The sequence below is a fragment of the Halichondria panicea genome, chromosome 1, assembly GCF_963675165.1.
Source record: "Halichondria panicea chromosome 1, odHalPani1.1, whole genome shotgun sequence".
Lineage (NCBI taxonomy): Eukaryota > Metazoa > Porifera > Demospongiae > Suberitida > Halichondriidae > Halichondria > Halichondria panicea.
This window is the reverse complement of record NC_087377.1, coordinates 5,670,671-5,682,834: the sequence shown is the minus strand read 5'-3', so window position 1 is coordinate 5,682,834 and position 12,164 is coordinate 5,670,671. Positions and strand designations below refer to the sequence as shown.

The following is a 12,164-nucleotide window of genomic DNA, read 5'->3' as shown; positions in this document are numbered from 1 at the left end:
ACTCTTTTAGTTTTGGCTACATAGAAAAAGTGTTACTTCTCCAAAAAAAAAGTACTAACTTTCTCTAATTTGGAGTATGCATATAGAGTAAGTTTTTACTTTTACTCTACTGTACCGTGAGAGTTCTTAGTGGTCCGGCGGTCCAATCTGGCACTCGTCTTGAATTTCTAGCCAACATCACTATTGATAACATGCTGGAAAGTTACTATATATAATTTTATGCGTTTTCCTTCAGTAGTATCTGTGCCCATTTGTCAGTGGATATGGCACTAAAAGTCCCATAAACATGTTGTACCCAATAGTTTGTACAGTTTTCCCGGTTGTTGAGCTTCAATGGGGTTTGCTCTTGCATACTTTCTCTGTGCAAAAAGATGATATGAGTTTTGTCAACCAGCTTCTTGCTTTACGTTAATGCTGACAACATATTATAGCTAAGTACTTCTAGTGCAAGCCAAAACGCAAATTATTATTGGCGAGGTAACCTGTTCTTGATTGATTACCTCTTGTAATTAATTTTATGTATGTTATAAAAGTAATTCAAAAAGAGTATGATAATTTTTGACGATTAGAATCAACCACCTCCTTGGAGTCGTGGAGGTGTCCAGATGAAGCCATCCTTGACATTCTCCTTCACAGAAAACTGAGTCTTGACATTACACCCCACTATCGACTCTTACTTTCTCACATATAGGACAGCTTAGCTTGTTCACTCGCAGGTGACGCTCTTTGTTTTTCAATTAGGTGTTTATTTCAGTCCTGTCTTCTCTTCTTGAAATTCTCTTGCTTCTTGACGTTCCTCTTAGCATTTTACTTTCATTATTGAAGAGTATAATACTTCTGTAATGAAAAAAGAAAGGACTAAAAAAAGATTTGCCATGTGAAACGTTGCTAGAATTTCCAGAAAAAGCGTGGTAACAAGAAATTTGGCGAGTGCATAACTCCAATCTGTTACAATGTCATGAACATGTACAGCCAAGTTAGCCTCCTTCGCAGGCCTTCCTTTTTCAGTTATAATTTTGTTTCTGTTGTTTGTCACAATATTAACACCATACGGGAATAAGCAAAGAAAGAAAAAAGGAAGCCACTAAGAAAAAGGAAGGCCTGCCCCGCTAAGTCTTGTGATCTGCTACTGACGTAGCCAAATTTAATTGAGCGTGGGCAAGAGTAAACCGCAATATCTGTCCTCCCACACACTGTGACACAGTACTTAGAGCGTATTTACCAGGAACTAGAGGCAAAGAGTGTGTGAAGCTACAGAACACAGTATGTAGAAGTTAGCTCTACAAGATGAAGCATGAAAGGCTAGAGTACTACTGTATTTGATAATAGCACTTGTCAAAAGGACCTGGGCAAAGAAGTAACCTATCCCAGATCCTGGACAACTCACAGCAATACTTCTGACATGCCAAAATTGACAGATCCCTTCATGTCATCAGAAGGAATGTTTTAGTCCAAGTCATAATAATAATAATAAGAAGATTGCCCTGGAACAATCACACTATCCAAACTAGAAGGGCAAGGGCAACCTATTTTATCCTCGGATAATTACAGTAGAACTACAGCAGAACTACAGACTACAAGACTCGCCTTATCAAACTCAATGTGCTCCCACTCTCAAGACCTCACGTTCGACCCAGTCGAGTGTTTCAAATTACAGCAGACAATGTAGACCTGAGTGCTTATCTGCAGGTATTATTTCCGTATCCACTATAGAGCTGGTTCTACTGCCAGAAAGTTTCCAAAAGGAGCAGAACCTCTAATACTACTACAATAGGATTACACGACTATGGAATTGACAGGACCCTATCGATGTATTGAACTAAGGGAAAATTCGACATTGGTGCTCGTGCCCCTGTGAAAACTGTCTCATGCACACAAATTAGTATAGTTTAGTCACTCTGTCAGCTCATGAGATCACAACCTTGCAACATTGTCATGTCATTTTACACTGTTTCTAGACTAGACTACTGCTCAATAATAACTCAAGCCTCAATTTGAGGCTTGAGGATAGGCTCAAAGATAGACCTTTAGTCTTCAGACTTCACTATGCTAGGTATTAATTAAAGCCATCGTCTATGATAATAATTATCTCCAGACTTGCATATGAAGTAAGTCTACAATGCGTAGGCATCCTGTGGCTTTGTTGCCTGTCAGGCTCCGCCCATCTACTGAAAGCCCACGCTCATTTTCACTGTGCCACCGTCACGCGACTTAGCGAGGCAGGCTCTCCTTTTTCTTAGACGGTTCGTTCTTTCTTTCTTTGTTCCTCCAATTCTTACCGTATTTTATCTTATTGACCGTGTGACAAAGAACAGAAAAAGGAGAGGCTGCGAAGGAGGCTACAGCCAAGTGGCCTACTGTTATAATGAATCAAAATACTACAATAATGTAAACATCGAAATTTCTTGAAACAGTACACGTAAATGACACTACAACTTCATGCATACTGGCCTGCTCCATGCGGACAGGGTTCCAGCGGCCCCGCTGATCTTTGGTGCCAGGAAACCTTCGGCAAAACATCTCCAGTATGGCTTGGCCCTCCTTTCACCTGGAAAATTACATAATAGAGACAAAACATTTTGAAAGCACCGCAGTTGAAATGCTGCTAACTTAACAATGCGTACTTCATAACCATTTAATACCCCTTACAGAAATGCAATGAGTGTGACACGTGTGTGGCACATATCAGTTGCACACATGTACTCTCATAGCACACACTTCTGACATGTATGCCACACGTGTGCTACACTTCAGAATTTCGCACTCAAGCGTGGTACAAGTGCAGAAGGAGAGTAACATAAAAGCTGTACTAAGAGTGCCCCATGAATGTACTGTGAATGCAGTCTGCACACGTGCTGCTCTTATTGTATGCACGCGTACCGCACCTATGTATTGCTTGTGTGTGGCATACATGTATGGTATGCATGCCACACACATGTCACACGTATGCACGACGTGTGTGATGCTTTTGTCTCACACTTATGTTTCCAGATTCAACATACGTGCTGCATGTATGTAGCACGCATGCAGCACGTCTGCTGCTTGTTTTATGCACGCTTGATACTGTACGTGCTGCATGCATGCAGCATGCATGCAGCACGTATAATGCACGCTTGATACGGATGTCATAGTTTAATTGTTACCATGGAAACTCAAGACCATTAAATGCATTATACGTACATGTACATACATTATACGTACATATTATGACTAGATCATGCAGTGTATCACAGTACTTCGACTTTTAAACTACTTTGGTCCTCCTTCTTGCCCCTGAGCAAGCACTGTTGACAACAGCATTGAACTTTTCATTCGTCATCGTTGTGGCAGTTGGGTAGATACTCTGCAAATACCCTGTATGATAAATAGATCGAATGATAAATCATTGCGACAAATAAAAGCTGTGACCTAGCTACGTTAGTAAACAGCTATGTATTCGGTTCTAAGGATGCGGACTGAATTAATATCGTTTTAGAGTACATGTACGTATCTTAACTATATACAATCAGGCTTAGTAAATACATAATTATATATACCTTTGAGAGCGCCCAAGTCTTCTTTGTTCATTGGTGTGTTTTTTGCGCCCGATTTCCCAACTGCACACATCGATCCGAGATCAAGGTCTTCGTACAGGATGGCAAGAAGTTTTCTAAGAGTGTACGGCCACTCCTGGGAGGCACTGAGGCATTTTAGTGTTGCCTGCTGTCCTGCAGTCAGGGACAAAGACTCTCCAAGAAAAAGGGATGACTCTGTTGGTGAGATCTTTGTGCTCTGACTTTCGAGTGCCTCTACACGGCTCGTTAAAGTATCTACAAGCAGTGTTAACTTGTCGATCTTGGTCGCTAAAAACACGTTTGGTGGAGGTTGTTGAGACCAACCAGTGTTGTCTGACGCTTGCTGAAAGTAAGGGTTTAAATATGGATTCGGCAAGGCTTGACGTTGTGGGAGCCCTGCAAGTGTCCCTTGTTCACCACAATACGGCTGTAGCGGTGGACATCTGCTGGTCTGAGTCTCATGGTTACTGTCAGAGTCCTCAGTACTGCTGTTTTCTTTTAGAATACTTAATGCTGCTCTAATTTCGTTTTCTAAAGTTGTTTCTGTTGTTTTTGTAGCTTTTTTTAGGGTAGCTGTTTCACGCCTTTTTCTTTGTTTTTCAATGGCTACGGTGGTGTCAATGGTGCCGATGGTAGTGTCTGGGAGCTCAGAAGGCATTTTTGATACTTGCTTGAGCTGTGCTTTAATCTCGTTCTTTTCACCTAAAATTAATAGATATTTAAGTGAGCATGCAGCGGCTAAATTGCATTGTGTAATTAACTGATACTAACCACTTTATGCAAAGCTCTTTAGTTTGTGGTATTTTATAGTACTATGAGTAGTAAACAAACAAGCTAACCACTTAGTTTGTGATAATATAAAACCACATATACATGTAAGCATGCAAGTATATAGTAAACAAACTAATAATTATATCACTCACCAATATTGAGAATTTTTGCATCGTAGGTTTTCCTCTGATAGTTAGCTTGCACTATTTCTCCTATGGCCTGGTTGCCTGTAACAATGCTGGTAACAGGCAAAGCACTTAGGCTTTGCTCTTCAGTCCACTCTAACAGAGCATATAGAGCCATACTTCCAAGCTTGCCAACAAATAAGATTCAAAAATGTTGCAGCTGCCACTGTGTTACCATGTGAACAAGAAACATCTGCACTCATCCTGCACACATTGATCACCAGCAACTAGCTAGCTAAGATATATAAGTTCTAATTAAAGTTACCTAAGTCTTGCAGCAGTTTCTGAGGTACGTATGATGGAATCAAAAAAGAGAAGGAGATATAATGCGTACCTTAAAAGTGACAATCCTCTTGAAGAAATGCCAAAAAGCACAAAACGATGGCTTGGTCTACCTGGTCAGGGTACGTGGTACTAACTATTAACTATATCCTATAGAGTGGCTTGAGTTTAATATGGTATGTGTACTAATTATTAACTATGCCAAGCCCATGTAAAGCTCTTTTAGTAAGGCTGCATTCATGTGCATGCATGCACACTGCTAATTTAATTTTACCTATAGCTGGCCCTAGTTCCTCTGTTAAAGAAACACCATTGCTCGAGGACGGGATTGCTGATGACCTGTTAGAAGATGCACCATTGCTCGAGGACGGGATTACTGACGAAGATGCATCATTGTTTGAGGACGGGATTGCTGACAACCTGCTAGAAGATGCACCATTGCTCGAGGACGAGATTGCTGACGACCTGCTAGAAAATGCACCATTGCTCGAGGACGAGATTGCTGACGACCTGTTAGAAGCTGACAACTTGCCTGAGGATGGAATTACCGACGGCATTAAAGATGCACCATCGGTAGATACCCCTCTCTATCCAGAGGCCTCCTTTTCCCTTCATGTAGCTTTGATACTTATTCTGGCTTTTGTTGTTAACCACAAGCTGTCAAACGAAGCTCTTGAAGATTTACTCTCATTAATTGGTACATTGCTTCTCCCATCACACATTCTCCCGAAAACTCTGTACAAGTTCTACAAATTACTGAACATAAAACAATCAGATATTATCCGACACCACTTTTGCCCAGCCTGTAGTATTGCCCTTGAGAAAGACATCCACACTTGCCCAAATCCAGCTTGCACCAGACATTTTAGTTCCAAGTCAGAAGTGTCATATTTTGTTCAACTTCCGCTGGAAAAACATCTTCAAGACATGTTCAGCCGACCAGGATTCCTTGAACAAATAAATCACCGATTTGAACGTCCAAATAAGCATGCAAATACTATCTGTGACGTTTATGATGGATCTGTCTACAAGAATTTGGAGAAGAATGATGGAATTCTATCAAAACCAGGCAATATATCACTATTATGGAATACTGATGGAATCCCTGTGTTTAAATCATCTAACAATGCGATATGGCCCCTGTATTTCATCATAAACGAGCTTCCTTATAGACTAAGGATGAAGTGGCAGAATGTTATATTAGCAGGCCTTTGGTTTGGATCGAAAAAACCTAACATGAAGCTTTTTCTTAGGCCTTTTTACACTTGTCTATCAAAGCTGGAAACTGAAGGTCTACTTGTTAAAGCCTGGGACGCTTCGGAGAGCTTTGTGGTCAAGTGTGTACTGTTGGCTGGAACTTGCGATCTTCCTGCCAAATGCATTGTGCAAAACTTTCGGCAATTTAATGGCTTCTATGGGTGCTCAAAATGCTTGCAGCCAGGAAGTACATTCACCCTTGGACCAAACAGAAGAACACATGTTTACCCATACATTTCATCAAATCCAACTGGACCTTTAAGAACAAAACAACAAACAATCCAAGATATCCAATACGTAGCAACATCAGGAGAACCAAAAAATGGGGTGTTAGGGCCGTCATGGCTTACTTGTTTGAGGCACTTTGACATTATTAGAGGTACAGGAATCGACTACATGCATGGTTGCCTTCTTGGAATAGCAAAGCGCATGTTAAATTTGTGGCTTACAACAGAGCACAAGCATGAGAGATATTACATTGGTGGTTTAATCGGCTTACTTGATAGAAGGCTAACTTCAATTCAACCACCCTCCGATATTTCTCGAATTCCACGCTCATTGTCCGACCGAAAGCATTGGAAGGCATCAGAGTATAGGTCATTCCTTTTGTACTATTCGTTGCCATTGTTATTAGGGGTGCTACCACTCGACTACTTCCAACACTTCTCTTTGCTAGTTGTTACACTTCGAATGTTCCTTAGTGAGAACATTACTGCTTCCGATTTAAAAGAGGGCAAGGTGTGCTTGGATCTGTTCTGCAGAAAGTTTGGATCTTTGTACGGAGAACAACACATGGGCATTAATGTCCATTCATTGCTGCATTTGACATCCACCGTTGAAGAGCTAGGTCCACTATGGGCTTATTCTTGTTTTTCCTTTGAGGGAGTAAATGGCCTCTTGTTAAAAAATCTGCACGGGACACAAGGAATTGCCTTGCAGTGTATGCGTACATACAACATGATTCAAGCTATTCCAACGTGTGAAGTATTTCCAACTGGAAGTAAACTTGAAGAGTTGCGATTTGTGAAAGAGTTAGTCGGAGGGGCATCATTATTGCCATATTCACGGAAGACGATTGTGTTGGGAAAGATTGTGTTGCAAGAATTTACTGATCAAGAAAAACGGGCTTTAGATGCATTTTTTCCACAGTGCTCAAGCTCTTGCAACCAGTACCAAAGAGTTCGGAGTAATCGACAACTATATAGCACCAAACAATTTTCACAGACCAAAAAGCGATGTGATTCGGTTGTGTATTTTATGCACTCTCGTTTTTCTTATGGGCAAGTACAAAAAATTGTTCAAGCAGACATCGAAAACCAGTTGTCGACGCTTATAATAATACGTGTTTATGAATGTAGCAAGCCCTTTGATGATATTCCTCTCACAATAAAAAATTTTTTTTCTGTTAGGCCAAAAAATGAACTAATCGTTATTAAAGCAGAAAATGTGCTTGGAAAGTGTGTTTCTATTGGAATTGATGAGATGTTATATGTCACTAGTTTAGTCAACACATTTGAAAAAGATTAATTATAATGTCACCTTTACTAGCTAGCTGTTGATCTTTATAATTTTATTATTGTTGACTGTTTTATTGTCGATAATTATAATAATATAATATATAACTATTTGATTATAGTAGCTAGCATGCGTGCAGGTACACGTATATGCAGTTCGCTCATATATGGAACGTGCAAGTACACGTGTGTGCATGGCTATAATTAATTGTTTGCAGTTCGCTCGTATACTAACTAGATGTGTACGTGGAACGTACGTGTGCAGTTAGCATGCGTGCAAAGTACACGTGTGTGACTTGTATGCAGTTCGCTTGTATACTAACTAGATGTGTGTGGAACGTGTGTAGTTAGCATGCGTGCAAAGCACACGTGTGTGGCTTGTATGCAGTTCGCTCGTATACTAACTAGATGTGTGTGGAACGTGTGCAGTTAGCATGCGTGCAAAGCACACGTGTGTGGCTTGTATGCAGTTCGCTCGTATACTAACTAGATGTGTGTGGAACGTGTGCAGTTAGCATGCGTGCAAAGCACACGCGTGTGGCTTGTATGCAATTTGCTTGTATACTAACTAGATGTGTGTGGAACGTGTGCAGTTAGCATGCGTGCAAAGCACACGCGTGTGGCTTGTATGCAATTTGCTTGTATACCTACCATGTGCGTGCAGAAAGCGTGCAATAGACACGTGTGCAAACTACACGTGTGTGGCATATGAGCATGATAACAGTAAAAAAACGTTCTCATGACACACTTGTGTCACACTTAAAATTCCTTTGCACACGTGCAGCACTTGTTGTTGCATGTGTGCAGCATACGTGTTGCACTTAAACATTTCTGTAAGGGACACACTACGTTGCTGCTAGTCAAGTGTAACAATTAATGCCTGCACACATGCACAGACTCCTAAGAACATTGTTGCGATTAGCAGCAGCCTGACATTGAGTGCTTTCGTAGAGCTTCCTTGGCCACATTCAGTACCCCCAATACCCCCAATTGTCTCCCAACTAGACAATAATCATTTGAGCAGGGCAAATACAATAAAAAATTGTTCCTGTTTTTTCTTTGTTGTCCTTTCATGTCTTGTTAGAAACACATACTTTATCAGTTACTGAAGAATCACCATCATCCCACCCCCAATGGATTGGGGACTCTTTTAACTGCCATAAGGCCAGGACCACAGGAAAAACATTATTAGGAATTTACACATATCAACATTTTTTTTTCAAAAACAGCGCATGGACCTTCGCTTTCTTTCTTTTTTTCTAACTCTTTAGAGCATGTACATGTACTTTGCCTGGCTAATTTGAATTCTGTGTCAATAAGTTTGTGATTTTCTGTAACTTTAGAAAGATTTAAGTAATAATTATGGAGAGTTTTTCATTTATGCTGCTACAGCTTATTAATTTTTTTATTTTAAATTGATTCGTTTTGTGAGTCTGGCTTTGTGGAATGCATGTAGATCGAGCTATATAAACACAATAATATACTTTTCTCTACAATGAATTCATTAGCTCTTGCGCAGGATTTGTTCGTGCGTGATCCGGAAATATACCGATTGTCGTGGGCGGAGTCTAGTAGGGTGGACCTTGTAACACACCGAAGAGAATCTGCCCCATTCAACATAATATTAGTTTATTGAATTATTATTATGACTATTATTTTAAATAAATTTTTATGAACTCCGATTCTGAAAACTTGCAGATTTGTGAGTCAGGGATTTTGGTAGATGAACTTTTGTTGCACAAGTGTAGATGCACTTGAAAAGTTTTTTCTTATCATCACTTGGAACAATTTTAATTATATACATGGATAAATTATCATTATTGTTATGGGGCAAAACGTATATACCTGCACCCTCATTCCTGTGAAGATGCAATCAATTTGTGACACAATCGAATGCCTGAATGGAGGACTGATTAGGTACATCCACTTCTCTGCCTACATTTATATACAAGAAATTGTAATTGTGTAATAGACCCTTCTCCATGATTTGTCAATATGCCACGAACACACCGGCTTTTAGAGAGTTACCAAAGCATTGGTATTAACACATTTACACAGCGGCCCTTGAAAACGTTAGGTTGTCAACGAATCAGTCAATGGGACGACCTATAGATATCTGGATGCTACATTGTCGTGGAGATGACAAATAGAAAGTGAAAGTAATGCACGAAATCAAGTTTTCCAGAAATTTGATGAAATCACGGACAATGGTCTGGACAAACAACAAAACTACTTTTTCGACAAGTTTGCAGCATTGGAAACAGTAACTATTGTATGTCCATAATCTGTTGCAGAGCAACTACAAAGGCTTTAGTTGTCGACTTCTGGACCTATTCTCCAAGGTGGAAAATCAGCAGGGATAGTGTACCCAAGGTCCCACGTGTTGGGTAGGTACCGCATTCTGTTGGAATCGATGCAAACATCTCCTCATTGGCAAGGTATCCTAACTTTCCTCCAAACCCAACCACCCTCACATACTGTACATTCGAGCGAACCAGTGCAGCCAATAAAAATTATGGTATATATTCCATAAAGCACAGTGATATTTTCTTCTTCCTCCTTGTGAACTCCCGTTGTACACTGAGGGACCGGAGATTTAAAGTACTTTAGAGACAACAGAGTTTCGCAGTCAATTCGATGGTTGCTCCAATAGTCACAAAATTATGTTCAATAATTATGCTATTCATTGTTCCATAATGATATGCATACATTACCACCTGATTGATTAGTCCTAATATCAAGTTTTAGCCAATGTCCTATGAGGTCGTGTCCTCGCAACACTCAGGCGATGACTTAGGAACCCTTAGTAGTAGGAAGTCCGCATAGGTAAACGTTATTTTTGGCACGTCATATGCATAATCATATACACACCATCTGACCAGTATTGTACAGCCCATCATTTCCATCTTGTTCAGCAAGGCACCATTCACAGATTTCAACAGCACAACACTTTCAAGTCAGCACTAGCTTCCTCAGGCATATTGCTATATTTGAGGCACTCGGTCTATCTTTAGGGCATGGAAACAAACAGGGAGTGGTAGTGTTGGGAGCTTCAAGTTACAGCAGTAGTCGGTGATTCGGCTAGATTACAAAAGACAAAATCAGTTAAGTACATGCAAGTCAGAAGATTTGACTATTGCCTCAATTTAAAGCACCAAATGAAAGCCTCGGCGAAGAAATTGTGGCAGAGCTAGTGGAAATGAAAATGCCAGATAATAAATTATTGAACGCATAGTATAGTCAGACATGCGTGCAAGAATCACTACAAAATCAGTGCATTGATGTCATGAATAGGGAGAAGTAACAAGTATTAACTGATAAGTGTTAACAATGATATGAGAACAGCAAGTATAAATTAATAAATTAACGAGATATATAAGTTATGACATGATACTTGTTATATTTTAGATCGAAAGGTGGGGCACTGGTCAACGACTTTGATGATATAGGTTTCCCAGTCCCATAAATCTCTGTAAGATGTAAGTGTATGCTCTGAGAAGATAGTTATCTTCGTTTTGATCTTGTATATAGAGGCGTTCAGTGATTTTTGATGGTTCTTTAGTGCGCTGGTCTGTACCAGTGTCTCGACTTCATCTTCCGGATTACTTTGAGTTGGACAGATACTTTCTAAGTCGTTAATAAGTGTGGCAGATGCACCAAATGCTGGATAGGTAAGTTCCTGTTTGCCTGAGAACTCGTGGACTTGTACCCGACTCAACTGATATGAAACATTTTCTGTAAGGCGCATCTTCCCACAATGTCAATGATATATTTCCTGATTCGTCGCTTCTTGTTTCATCTATCCAGTTACCACTGTTACAGGTGTTTCAACTTTGATGGCAGTAACTGTTACTCGATCATAATAATTATACTGAAAGTTTATAAAGTTTATTAATGGAAAGGTATGGGCTTGCCCAGTGTTGTAAGATCGTCGACTTGAATATTTATGTCCGCTGCCTGCTCAATAAGTATCTGTAAACAAAGAAAGACATATACAATTTTCTATGTACGAATAGTCTCTTGCAATATTTTACCAAGGATTAAGGAAGATTGAAGATTTTTGCTCTCAAAACACCAGTAAATGACTTGGGCATGCGCAAAAATAATTATACCACGCCCCTTTATTTTTCCAAAAGAGGGGGGCTCTAAAAAGAATGGCCGTGTGTACGTGTGCAGCTCTTTTGCTAGTCTTGCAGCTACCAATAGCTATCGTGGTAATGTACTAAGTAGAGTAGCAACATACGCACTCTTCGGAAAAGGCTGCAATGGTATTCCAAGTAGGCATAACTCGAGAACGAAGCATTATTTTGCAAATCGCCATAGGTCACCCAATAGTGTAGAGCGCACCCTATAGCACTAGTTTATTTAATAACAGCATCATTATAATTATAATTGAACAATAATAATGATATGACATCGTAGAATAACAAAATAACGATGACCTGATACTTTATGTGATAGATAGATGAAAAGTTTAACGATAATGATGGTGTGATACTTTAGGTTCTTCCTATTTGTCATCATCTTCTTTTCATGGTGATGGAAATAGTTGCTTTTGTCCTCTATGCTGTATGAACTAATTTAGGTTGTTTTGGTACGAG

The 12,164-nt window shown here is 39.8% G+C and overlaps 1 protein-coding gene across 1 annotated transcript; it reads left to right on the top strand.

The window, feature by feature from the left end:
• Nucleotides 1-4,739: 4,739 nt before the first annotated feature.
• LOC135352429 (uncharacterized) lies at nt 4,740-7,596 on the top strand. Its single transcript, XM_064551614.1, has 2 exons — nt 4,740-4,914; nt 5,073-7,596. Exons 1-2 carry the CDS (start codon nt 4,806-4,808, stop codon nt 7,574-7,576), a joined length of 2,613 nt encoding a protein of 870 aa, XP_064407684.1. The 5' UTR covers nt 4,740-4,805; the 3' UTR covers nt 7,577-7,596.
• The last annotated feature ends 4,568 nt before the right edge of the window (nt 7,597-12,164 follow it).